Here is a 13649-nt window from a genome sequence, read left to right as displayed (position 1 = left end):
GAATGTGAATGCTATAACATGTAACAACTTAACTTGGGGAAGCTTTGGTGGGCTCAAACTGACTATACAAAAAATAAGAAACTCAATTTAAATATATAGCTTTCATGTAAGTTTTCTTTTTACAATATAGGAAAAATGCACATTTAGAAATGAAACAATTCTTCCCTTTCTTTAAATGCTTCACTTCCTTAGAAAAACCAAGTCCACCTGAAAAACTTGGAGTAACAAATGTATCCAAAGATAGTGTTTCCCTGATGTGGCTGAAGCCTGAACATGATGGTGGAAGCAGAATTGTTCATTATGTTGTGGAAGCACTGGAAAAAGGACAGAAAAACTGGGTGAAATGTGCAGTGGTAAAGTCAACCCATTACGTTGTCTCTGGCCTGAGGGAGAACTCAGAATACTTTTTCCGAGTATTTGCAGAAAATCAAGCTGGCCTAAGTGACCCAAGAGAGCTCCTGCTTCCTGTTCTCGTTAAGGAACAGCTGGGTATGTCTAATTTTACAGAGGCCTATTTATTTGCATTGATTTAAGTTTACTTTTAGAAAGTCTTTTTTACATTCATTTTCCATATTCTTCCTATTTCAGAACCACCTGAAATTGACATGAAAAATTTCCCCAGTCACACTGTATATGTAAGAGCTGGTTCAAACCTTAAAGTTGACATTCCAATTTCTGGAAAACCATTGCCCAAAGTGACCTTATCAAGAGACGGAATCCCACTGAAGGCAACCATGAGATTTAATACTGAAATTACTGCTGAGAACCTGACTATCAATCTCAAAGAAAGTGTTGCCGGTGATGCTGGAAGATATGAGATCACTGCTGCCAATTCCAGTGGTACCACTAAAGCTTTCATTAACATTGTCGTGCTGGACAGGCCTGGTCCTCCAACTGGCCCTGTTGCTATCAGTGATGTAACTGAAGAAAGTGTGACTCTCAAATGGGAGCCCCCTAAGTATGACGGTGGAAGTCAAGTTACCAACTACATTGTACTCAAGAGAGAAACAAGTACAGCTGTCTGGACTGAAGTGTCTGCAACAGTAGCAAGAACCACGATTAAAATCATGAAGCTAACCACAGGAGAAGAATACCAATTCCGCATCAAGGCAGAAAACCGCTTTGGCATAAGTGACCACATAGATTCAGCTTGTGTGGTTGTCAAACTACCATACAGTAAGCTGTCAAGCTTCTCAAAGATCTAAGATATTCATTTACCATAAGCATTTTAAATGTTTGTATTAATTATGGAATTTTTTTTCTCTTGCTTAGCAACACCTGGACCCCCATCTACACCATGGGTCTCTAATGTTACTCGAGAAAGCATCACAGTGGGCTGGCATGAACCAGTGTCCAATGGAGGCAATGCAGTCATAGGTTATCACCTGGAAATGAAAGACAGAAACAGTATCTTATGGCAAAAAGCTAACAAAATGATTATCCGAACAACTCACTTCAAAGTTACAACAATCAGTGCTGGGCTTATTTACGAATTCAGGGTATATGCAGAAAATGCCGCGGGTATTGGGAAACCCAGCCACGCTTCTGAACCAGTCTTGGCCATTGATGCCTGTGGTATGTATTTGTTATGAGGCAGTCAATTTTAATCATTTAAAATTGCAAATCTTACTTCTGCAAAGCAAAATAAAATGACAAATATCCTGCTAATGTGTTTCTTCTTATTACCACAGAACCACCAAGAAATGTTCGTATCACAGATATTTCAAAGAACTCCGTCAGCCTTTCATGGCAACAACCAGCTTTCGATGGAGGAAGCAAGATTACAGGCTACATTGTGGAGAGACGTGATCTTCCAGATGGTAGATGGACCAAGGCCAGCTTCACCAATGTTATCGAGACTCAATTCGTTGTTTCTGGCTTGACCCAGAATTCTCAGTATGAATTCCGTGTCTTTGCTAGGAATGCTGTTGGTTCCATCAGCAATCCATCTGAGGTTGTGGGCCCCATCACATGCATCGATTCTTATGGTAAGCATTTTTTAGCACTTTGAATCCCAACAGCTAATTAACTCTATATCTTCCCTGTACTTTTCCACATTTACTGTGTACCTTAATGAGCTATTTAGAAAGAATGATGAGCTAACTGGGAGAGCAAAGAAAACTTAATCTCTCTTAACATCTCGACTCAGCCATAGAAATTAATCAGAGATTTGTACTAAAGGATAGCTAAGGGTCTTTGCAACTCCAAACTTTTATGAATCTTTGATTATACATGTGGTACTTTCATTATAGTTCAAATTATCAAAGTTGGAAATTAAAAGTAGTATTGAATCCCTAGAGAATATTGCTATTAAGTGACAGACTAAACACTGACTTTGATTATGATAGCATTAGCAGTAGCTACCAAGTACTAGAAATGTTCATGAATTCACTCCTTTAGTTCTAACAGCCCTAAGGCTAGTGCAGTGTTCAGAAGAGAAATTAAGATTTAGAATACTTAAGCCTTCCCAGGGTGAAACTGCTCATTAGTGATGGAGTGGAGGTTCAGACAGCCTCTAAAACCCTCTCTAAAATCACTGTTGGTTCAAAATACATGTCTTGACCATTCTGGAAAGTGGGTAACATGTTCAACTCAATAGTGGTTAAAAGATCAAATATCATGAGAGTTAGATACTCTGACTTTTTACTGGTAAGTTTCCCATTGTTCAGGAACAAATCCAGCCACTCAAATGACTGGGGAAAACATACACTCCCATTCTGCTGAGAATTCTAATGCTGCTTTTTGTGGATCAGGTTTTGTGGACCCTGAATCAGTATTCATGAGACTGTGAAGCAAATCAAATTTAGTTCTGTTTCTCAGTAGTACTTAGCAGCCTGGTAGAAAAATCTGCTGAGTGCAGAACTCTGTGAATAGAGAATTCAGTCACCAAGGGTCTGATTTGAACTACTCAGTGCTTGGATATCAGAAAACTGTGAAGGCAAAGAATAAGAGGTGGCTAGAGAAAAAGAAGAGATGCTATAGTGGGGGAAAGTACAAATACAGCATCTTCTCTGATGTTCTCACTACCATATTCCATTTCATCACTGAAACAAAATACTTTAATAGACTTTAAAAGACATTTAAAGGACATTTAATGTGCAACTAGAACAAAGTCACTGAGAGTACAGAGCTTATTCATGAACTTTCTTCCACATCTGAGATAGAAAGAGGATTTGTGAAATATAAGTGTTTAAAATATTAGATAAACAGGATTAGAATTGGGGTGTGTGTGTGTGTGTGTGACTAATAAGAACCAATGATCTTATTTGGACGTTATCGCAACAATGACTTTTTCATCCTTATAATAGTCTAACTATCTCTCATCCTCATTTCTTGCAGGTGGACCTGTAATTGATTTGCCTCTGGAATACACAGAAGTTGTCAAATACAGAGCAGGTACCTCTGTGAAACTGAGAGCTGGCATTTCTGGCAAGCCTGAACCTACAATTGAGTGGTACAAAGATGATAAAGAATTACAAACCAATGCACTGGTTTGTGTGGAAAATACCACTGACCTTGCATCTATACTCATCAAAGATGCCACTCGCCTCAACAGTGGAAGCTATGAATTGAAACTAAGGAATGCCATGGGATCAGCCTCGGCCACCATCAGAGTGCAAATCCTTGGTAGGTGCTGTATACACAGCAATGTCATCTTTGATTTACATAAAACCTAGAATTTCATACTAATAGGCTTCTGAAGAAAGCTGACATATTATTTCACTTTTTCTCAGATAAACCAGGACCTCCAGGTGGACCAATTGAATTTAAGACGGTCACTGCTGAAAAGATAACCCTTCTCTGGCGGCCTCCAGCTGATGATGGCGGTGCAAAAATCACTCACTACATCATAGAAAAACGTGAGACTAGCCGTGTCGTTTGGTCTATGGTGTCTGAAAATTTGGAAGAATGCATCATTACAACCACCAAAATTATCAAAGGAAATGAATACATCTTCCGAGTCCGGGCTGTGAACAAATATGGAATTGGCGAGCCTTTGGAATCGGAACCAGTTGTAGCCAAAAATGCCTTTGGTAAGTGTGATTCCATAGGAAAACTGCAACAAAAACTACAGACATTTAAAAAAAATACAGATTATTCTTTCATGAGTGTGTCTTATTAAAATGATTTTCTTTTGTATCATATATTATCATCCTTTTCATAAAGTGAAAAATACGAACACAATAAATGAAATGGATAATAATGGATAGAATTTGTCAGTAATGTTAAGCCTTTGGACTCATTTGCCTTGCCTTTCTAAACAGTTACACCTGGACCACCAAGCACACCAGAGGTGACAAAGATCACCAAGAATTCCATGACTGTTGTCTGGAACAGACCAATTGCAGATGGTGGTAGTGAAATAAGTGGCTATTTCCTTGAAAGACGGGACAAGAAGAGTCTAGGATGGTTTAAAGTGCTAAAGGAAACAATCCGTGACACCAGACAGAAAGTGACAGGACTCACAGAAAACAGTGACTATCAATACCGAGTTTGTGCCATAAATGCTGCTGGTCATGGTCCATTTTCTGAACCATCAGACTTCTATAAAGCTGCTGATCCTATTGGTAAGTGCTCATATATGCTGCAACCTCATCTCTGTTTGCTTTAATATATTATATGTACAATATACATGATTGTATAACTGCTACATTGTTCACGGCCATTCTAGATCCTCCAGGGCCACCTGCTAAGATCAGAATTGCCGATTCAACGAAATCATCAATCACACTGGCCTGGAGTAAACCTGTCTATGATGGGGGCAGTGCTGTCACTGGATATGTCATCCAGATGAGACAAGGAGAAGAAGAGGAATGGACTACCGTGTCGACCAAAGGAGAAGTCAGAACTACAGAATATGTGGTATCTAACCTCACACCTGGAGTCAACTACTACTTCCAGGTATCTGCAGTGAACTGTGCAGGACAAGGAGAACCGATAGAAATGACTGAACCTGCACAAGCTAAAGATATCTTGGGTATGTACCTACTGATCTATTTCACGTTTTCTAGTGGAGAACTTTCAGGGAATCATTCATCACCTTGCTTTGTAAAATTCACTGTTTGTGTGCATTTTATGTCTACAGAGGAACCAGAGATTGACCTAGATGTGGCTCTCCGAACCTCTATTATTGCTAAAGCTGGTGAAGATGTGCATGTCTTGATTCCCTTTAAAGGCAGACCTACACCTACTGTCACATGGAGAAAAGATGAGAAGAATCTTGGTACTGATGCCAGATACAACATTCAAAACACTGATTCATCTTCATTACTCATTATTCCTCAAGTTACTCGCAATGATACAGGAAAATATATCTTAACAATAGAAAATGGAGTTGGTCAGCCCAAGTCTTCGTCTGTGAGTGTTAAAGTGCTTGATACGCCAGCTGCCTGCCAGAAACTACAAATTAAACATGTTTCTCAGGGCACAGTCACTTTGTTCTGGGATCCTCCTCTCATCGATGGGGGATCTCCCATAATTAACTACATCATAGAAAAGAGAGATGCTACTAAGAGAACATGGTCTTCTGTGTCACACAAGTGTTCCAGTACATCCTTCAAGGTCTTAGATTTGTCAGAGAAAACTCCATTCTTCTTTAGAGTGCTTGCAGAAAATGAAATTGGAATTGGAGAACCCTGTGAAACTACAGAGCCCATGAAGGCTGCAGAAGTACCAGCTCCCATTCGAGATCTCACAATGAAAGATTCCACAAAGACATCTGTTACCTTGAGCTGGACCAAACCGGACTTTGATGGCGGCAGCATCATCACAGACTATGTTGTGGAAAGGAAAGGCAAAGGTGAACAAACATGGTCACATGCTGGCATAAGTAAAACATGTGAAATTGAGATTGGACAGCTTAAAGAACAATCGGTCCTGGAATTCAGAGTATCTGCCAGAAATGAAAAAGGAATGAGTGATGGTGTCACAATTGGACCCCTTACAGTCAAAGAACTTGTAATTACACCTGAAGTTGATCTGTCAGAAATCCCTGGTGCACAAATCGCTGTGAGAATTGGGCATAACGTACATCTTGAATTACCTTATAAAGGAAAGCCCAAACCATCCATCAGTTGGCTGAAAGATGGTTTGCCATTGAAAGAAAGTGAGTATGTTCGTTTCAGTAAAACTGAAAACAAAATCACACTGAATATTAAGAACGTCAAGAAGGAGCATGGAGGAAAATACACTGTTATCCTTGATAATGCAATTTGTAGAAACTCATTCCCCATTACTATCATCACTCTTGGCCCACCATCGAAACCCAAAGGACCCATTCGATTTGATGAAATTAAGGCTGACAGTGCCATCATGTCATGGGATGTGCCTGAAGATGACGGAGGAGGAGAGATCACTTGTTACAGCATTGAGAAGCGGGAAACTTCACAAACTAACTGGAAGATGGTGTGTTCAAGTGTTGCCAGGACAACTTTCAAAGTTCCTAATCTGGTCAAAGATGCTGAATACCAGTTTAGAGTAAGGGCAGAAAACAGATATGGAGTCAGCGAACCACTGGTCTCTACCATTATTGTGGCGAAACACCAGTTCAGGATTCCAGGCCCCCCAGGAAAACCGGTTATATACAACGTGACATCTGATGGCATGTCACTAACTTGGGATGCACCAGTTTACGACGGTGGTTCAGAAGTTACTGGATTCCATGTTGAAAAGAAAGAAAGAAATAGCATCCTCTGGCAGAGAATTAACATGTCACCCATATCTGGAAGAGAATACAGAGCTACTGGACTGATTGAAGGCCTGGATTACCAATTTCGTGTATATGCTGAAAACTCGGCTGGCCTAAGCTCAGCTAGTGACCCAAGCAAATTTACCTTAGCCGTTTCCCCAGTAGGTAAGTGACTGTTATTCAAATATATCTAAATTGGCAACTGAGAATGAAATCAAATACTGCTTTTCTTCCCTGCATTCTTTCTTTCTTACCTTCTTATCACTAGAAAACAGATCATCTAAAGAGAAGGAAGTAAACACTAGGAAACATAGTGGAAAGTAATAGCTTTGAGTATGGTAAATTTATTTAGGGTATCCTCTCCCACTGATAGAACTGAGAGCTGGCTACAAACATAATGATGCATTTAACTACCCTATAACTTTTTAGATCCACCTGGAACTCCAGACTACATTGATGTCACCCGGGAAACCATCACACTTAAATGGAACCCGCCCTTGCGTGATGGAGGCAGTAAGATTGTGGCCTACAGCATTGAGAAACGGCAAGGGGAGGATCGCTGGGTTAGATGCAACTTTACTGACGTCAGTGAGTGTCAATATACAGTCACAGGCCTTAGTCCTGGGGACCGATATGAGTTCAGAATAATTGCAAGAAATGCTGTTGGAACCATAAGCCCGCCCTCACAGTCTTCCGGCATTATTATGACAAGAGATGAAAATGGTAAGCATTTGTAACTGATTTCCAGTGTGACTAAAGATGTTCACATTTTTAAAAAAAAAAGGTTTTGGCCCCTCTTCTGTAAAATGGGAATAGAACACAGCCTATACAGGTTGCTATGCGTATAAATTATTTTTTTATATGAAGAATAGAAGAAAAACATAATAGGCATCCACCTTTTGACAATGTCTATTATTTCACTCCATTCTTGGATAAAGAGCATGCAAGTGGTAATCAGGTTACAGATTTGTAATTTTAGCCATTTATAATAAATGCAGAAAAAGGCCTTGAAAAATAACTCTGCATCTCTAGAGAAGTTATTCAATTATATATCCAACAATGTAACCATCCCTTTGCTTAAATGCAGTTTAAAGCTTCTTGCAGAATGTGTTTGATTATGCAACACAATTAGAAACTAAATGATCTGTAATTGTGTCTTATCTCTTCTTACAAAACACAAAATTAATGTGACAGACATGAGAGAAAATAACCTAACAATGAGCAACTGTTTAACCTCACACTCCAAATTTTCCATTAGCAAACCTACTTTCAAGACAGACTTTGATAGCAGAGTGCAAGTCCTTACCACTCCAGATTTTGTATGTAGCACTAAGGAAAGATATGTTTATGTAAAGCTTTATTAAGCCAAATTAACATACTCTTCTTTTATAGTTCCACCAACGGTAGAATTCGGTCCTGAATATTTCGATGGTGTCACTATTAAGTCTGGAGAGAGCCTGAGACTCAGAGCTTTGGTACAAGGACGGCCAATCCCTCGGGTAACTTGGTTCAAAGATGGAGTAGAAATCGAAAAGAGAATGAATATGGAAATAACAGATGTACTTGGATCCACCAGCCTCTTTGTCAGAGATGCCACCCGGGACCATCGCGGTGTATATACAGTGGAAGCCAAAAATGTATCTGGCTCCACAAAAGCAGACATTACTGTGAAAGTACAAGGTATTTTTAAAACAGATTATTAACAGTACAATTTATGGGACTTAGATGAGACATGTCTTAACTGTGTTCTAATGGACATGAAAGAGGAAACTGACTCAGGAAATGTTTCTTACAGATACACCAGGAAAGGTGGTTGGGCCAATCAGATTCACCAACATTACTGGCGAGAAGATGACGCTGTGGTGGGATGCTCCTCTCAATGATGGCTGTGCTCCCGTCACTCACTACATCATTGAAAAACGGGAAACCAGCAGACTTGCTTGGGCACTCATCGAGGATAAATGCGAGGCTCACAGCTACACTGCCATTAAGCTAATAAGTGGTAATGAATACCAATTCCGTGTTTCTGCTGTTAACAAGTTTGGTGTCGGCAGGCCACTTGATTCTGATCCAGTCACTGCTCAAATACAATACAGTAAGTTTCCATCTTTATCAAATGATCCTATCCATACAATTTACAAGAAAATGTGGCTGTTTTGGGTAATTTTTTCCCTTATTTAACATTTTATAGCTGTTCCTGATGCCCCTGGCACTCCAGAACCCAGCAATGTCACTGGCAATAGCATCACCTTGACCTGGGCAAGGCCAGAATCAGACGGTGGCAATGAAATTCAACATTATATCCTTGAAAGGAGAGAAAAGAAGAGCACCAGATGGGTAAAAGTGATCAGCAAGCGACCAATCTCAGAGACCAGATACAAGGTCACGGGTTTGACAGAAGGCAATGAGTATGAATTCCATGTCATGGCTGAAAATGCTGCAGGAGTAGGACCTCCAAGTGACATCTCAAGGCTAATTAAATGCAGAGAACCTGTCAGCCCACCAAGTGCTCCTTCAGTGGTCAAAGTGACAGACACATCAAAAACAACTGTGAGTTTAGAATGGGCCAAGCCTGTCTTTGATGGTGGCATGGAAATAATTGGGTACATTATAGAAATGTGCAAAGCTGACTTAGGTGACTGGCACAAGGTGAATGCAGAGGCATGTGTGAAGACAAGATACACAGTCACTGATCTACAGGCAGGTGAAGAGTACAAGTTCCGAGTGAGTGCTATCAACAGTGCTGGAAAAGGAGACAGTTGTGAAGTGACTGGTGCGATTAAAGCTGTTGACCGATTAACAGCTCCTGAGTTAGACATCGATGCAAACTTCAAGCAGACTCATATTGTAAGGGCTGGGGCCAGTATTCGCCTCTTCATTGCCTACCAGGGCAGACCTACTCCTACAGCTGTGTGGAGCAAGCCAGACTCCAACCTTAGTATCCGGGCTGATATCCACACAACAGACTCATTCAGCACCCTCACTGTGGAAAACTGCAACAGAAATGATGCAGGGAAATATACCCTTACTGTGGAAAACAACAGTGGTAGTAAGTCAATCACATTCACCGTCAAGGTACTAGACTCTCCAGGCCCACCTGGTCCTATCACCTTCAAGGATGTGACTCGGGGATCTGCTACACTGCTATGGGATGCCCCTCTCCTTGATGGTGGTGCCCGAATTCATCACTACGTAGTGGAGAAACGAGAAGCAAGTCGCCGCAGCTGGCAGACTGTCAGTGAGAAATGCACTCGTCAGATCCTCAAGGTCGGGGACCTAGCAGAAGGTGTCCCATACTATTTCCGTGTTTCTGCAGAAAATGAGTATGGCATTGGTGAACCATATGAAATGCCAGAACCCATCGTTGCCACAGAACAGCCTGCTCCACCTAGGAGACTTGATGTCATCGACACAAGCAAATCCTCTGCTGTCTTGGCTTGGCTTAAACCTGACCATGATGGAGGCAGCCGGATCACTGGCTACCTGCTTGAAATGAGACAAAAGGGATCTGACTTCTGGGTGGAAGCTGGTCACACCAAACAGCTAACTTTCACAGTGGAACGCCTTGTTGAGAACACTGAATATGAATTCCGTGTGAAGGCCAAGAACGATGCTGGCTACAGTGAACCCAGGGAAGCATTCTCTTCTGTCATCATCAAAGAGCCTCAAATTGAGCCTACTGCTGACCTCACAGGAATAACCAATCAGCTCATCACTTGCAAAGCAGGAAGCCCATTTACCATTGATGTCCCAATCAGTGGTCGTCCTGCACCCAAAGTGACATGGAAACTGGAAGAAATGAGACTGAAAGAGACAGACCGAGTGAGCATCACAACAACTAAAGATAGAACCACTCTGACTGTCAAGGACAGCATGAGAGGTGACTCTGGAAGATACTTCTTGACCCTGGAAAACACAGCTGGTGTCAAAACATTTACCATCACCGTGGTGGTCATTGGAAGGCCTGGCCCAGTAACTGGCCCCATTGAGGTCTCATCTATCTCAGCTGAATCATGTGTCCTGTCATGGTCTGAACCTAAAGATGATGGCGGCACCGACATCACTAATTACATAGTTGAGAAGCGTGAGTCAGGGACAACCGCATGGCAGCTTGTCAATTCCAGTATCAAGCGCACTCAGATTAAAGTCACTCATCTCACAAAGTACATGGAATATTCTTTCCGTGTCAGTTCAGAGAATAGATTTGGTGTCAGCAAGCCTGTAGAATCAGCACCAATAGTTGCAGAGCATCCATTTGGTAAGACAACTAAAACATATATTTCAAAAGTATCTGTTATTCAATATTTCCACCAGACTTTGTAAAACTGTATTCATATTTGACACTGTTGTTTTTATTTAGTCCCACCAAGTGCACCAACCAGACCAGAGGTTTACTACGTGTCTGCAACTGCCATGTCTATTCGTTGGGAAGAACCCTACCATGACGGTGGCAGCAAAATCATTGGCTATTGGGTTGAGAAGAAAGAACGCAACACCATCCTTTGGGTGAAAGAAAACAAAGTGCCATGCTTGGAGTGCAATTACAAAGTGACAGGCTTAGTAGAAGGCCTGGAATATCAGTTCCGAACCTACGCACTCAATGCTGCTGGTGTCAGCAAGGCCAGTGAAGCTTCAAGACCCATGATGGCCCAAAACCCTGTTGGTATGTGTTAGTTGAAGGGCATTTTAAAATTGTAGTAGTAGAACTCAGAACTGTATTTTTTAACCTTATTTTTGTATCCCTCTAGATGCACCAGGCAGACCAGAGGTGACGGATGTCACAAGATCAACAGTGTCATTAACCTGGTCTGCCCCAGTGTACGATGGAGGCAGCAAAGTTGTGGGCTACATCATAGAGCGTAAGCCAGTCAGTGAGGTGGGAGATGGTCGCTGGCTGAAGTGCAACTATACCATTGTGTCTGACAACTTCTTCACTGTGACTGCTCTCAGTGAAGGAGACACCTATGAATTCCGCGTGCTGGCCAAGAATGCAGCAGGTGTCATTAGCAAAGGGTCAGAATCCACAGGCCCTGTCACCTGCCACGATGAGTATGGTAAGAAATAACCAACATCCTCCTTTTAAATGATCACAATGCGTATGAAACACACACTGATACTTATCCAAATTTGTTTTGCCTATTAACAGCTCCACCAAAGGCCGAACTGGATGCTAGATTACAGGGTGACCTGGTTACCATCAGAGCAGGTTCTGATCTTGTCCTCGATGCTGCAGTTGGTGGCAAACCTGAACCTAAAATTATCTGGACTAAAGGAGACAAAGAGCTAGACCTCTGTGAAAAAGTGTCGCTGCAGTATACTGGCAAACGGGCAACTGCTGTGATCAAGTTCTGCGACAGAAATGACAGTGGAAAATATACTTTAACAGTTAAGAATGCCAGTGGAACCAAGGCTGTGTCTGTCATGGTCAAAGTTCTTGGTAAAGTCCATCAACTGTTCTTGCATTTTTATAGCATTTTCAAGTAGAAACAGAAAAACAGAATGATCTTTATCATGACTTCTCATTTCACCTCTTTCAGATTCCCCTGGCCCATGTGGCAAACTCACGGTCAGCAGAGTAACAGAGGAGAAGTGCACTTTAGCCTGGAGCCTTCCTCAGGAAGATGGAGGAGCAGAAATAACTCACTACATTGTGGAAAGACGTGAGACCAGCAGGCTCAACTGGGTGATTGTGGAAGGCGAATGCCCAACCCTCTCCTATGTCGTTACCAGACTCATCAAGAACAATGAATACATATTCCGAGTGAGGGCAGTAAACAAATACGGCCCAGGTGTGCCTGTTGAATCGCAGCCTATCATAGCCAGAAACTCATTCAGTGAGTAGCGACACTTTTAAACAACTTCATGGTAGAAAGGTTGGGTTGTGGGATCAAAGGTGCTTCTGCATAATTCTGATCATTCTTATCTTCATAAAATGTAAACAGCTATTCCTTCACAACCTGGCATACCTGAAGAAGTTGGGGCTGGCAAGGAGCATATCATCATTCAGTGGACAAAACCAGAATCTGACGGAGGCAATGAAATTAGCAACTACCTCGTAGACAAACGCGAGAAGAAGAGCCTGCGTTGGACACGTGTCAATAGAGACTACGTGGTGTATGACACTAGACTGAAGGTTACCAACCTGATGGAAGGTTGCAACTACCAGTTCCGCGTGACTGCAGTGAATGCCGCTGGCAACAGTGAACCCAGTGAAGCTTCCAACTTCATCTTGTGCAGAGAACCATCATGTGAGTTCCCAGAATCACACATGAACCCAATGCCCATCAAAACACTTGACAATTTAGAATTTGTGAAAATCATATACTTATTAGCATGATCTAACAGTGAAAGCCAAATCTTTCTACCGTGCCTATTGTAAGCTAGCAATGAACATTGTTTTGTAAGTCATTGCAGTATTTTCTCCAGTTTATGAAAAACAAAATTATCTCTATATGAAAGAGCTATAGTTGTATTTTATAAATCCAAGAACAGAGGGAAATGCATTATACTGTTCATTTTAATAAAAGGAGAAAAGACAAAGACCCTTTTAGGAAGAGGCTTAGCAGAAGCATGGAATCTCTAATATTTTAGTAAGTTAATAACAAAATAATTGCCACAAGAGCACCAGAGACCAGAAATACATATTTTTACAGAGTTTGAGCCCACAGGCTAAAATGAATCATCGTTGAAGGTGAAGAAACCAACTCTTGAAACGTGAAATTCACGGAAGTGCCAAGTGAGCTTAGCCCTGTAAAAAGTGAAAAACTAAAGTCCCTGGAATTAAGTGCTTTAAACAATGAGTTTAGCTAACAAAGAATGCAGCTTACCTACCCTAAATAGGAAAGAACACATCAGCCTTCCAAAATTAATTAAATTCTTAAAAATAATGATAACAACATAGTATCCAGTGCTATCTTTTGATATTGTTAAGGGCCTACTTAGAAATTATCTGGGTTGAGTG

At 41.3% G+C, this 13649-nt stretch overlaps 1 protein-coding gene across 1 annotated transcript in view; it reads left to right on the top strand.

Annotated features, from left to right (window-relative positions):
* The window catches only part of TTN (titin), a 266306-nt gene that overhangs the window by 234078 nt on the left and 18579 nt on the right, over positions 1 to 13649 (top strand). The window contains exons 305-322 of the mRNA XM_058664684.1: positions 193 to 489; positions 589 to 1176; positions 1273 to 1575; positions 1692 to 1988; positions 3340 to 3627; positions 3735 to 4034; positions 4266 to 4568; positions 4673 to 4978; positions 5087 to 6853; positions 7118 to 7411; positions 8081 to 8368; positions 8484 to 8783; positions 8880 to 10946; positions 11049 to 11351; positions 11437 to 11742; positions 11835 to 12125; positions 12226 to 12522; positions 12631 to 12936. Coding sequence (XP_058520667.1) covers positions 193 to 489; positions 589 to 1176; positions 1273 to 1575; positions 1692 to 1988; positions 3340 to 3627; positions 3735 to 4034; positions 4266 to 4568; positions 4673 to 4978; positions 5087 to 6853; positions 7118 to 7411; positions 8081 to 8368; positions 8484 to 8783; positions 8880 to 10946; positions 11049 to 11351; positions 11437 to 11742; positions 11835 to 12125; positions 12226 to 12522; positions 12631 to 12936 — 8901 coding nt within the window. The remainder of the gene's footprint in view (positions 1 to 192; positions 490 to 588; positions 1177 to 1272; positions 1576 to 1691; positions 1989 to 3339; positions 3628 to 3734; positions 4035 to 4265; positions 4569 to 4672; positions 4979 to 5086; positions 6854 to 7117; positions 7412 to 8080; positions 8369 to 8483; positions 8784 to 8879; positions 10947 to 11048; positions 11352 to 11436; positions 11743 to 11834; positions 12126 to 12225; positions 12523 to 12630; positions 12937 to 13649) is intronic.

The sequence above is a fragment of the Ochotona princeps genome, chromosome 5 (assembly GCF_030435755.1).
Source record: "Ochotona princeps isolate mOchPri1 chromosome 5, mOchPri1.hap1, whole genome shotgun sequence".
Classification (NCBI taxonomy): Eukaryota; Metazoa; Chordata; class Mammalia; order Lagomorpha; family Ochotonidae; genus Ochotona; species Ochotona princeps.
The sequence above is the reverse complement of the archived record's forward strand: the minus strand, read 5'-3'. Positions and strand labels throughout refer to the sequence as shown.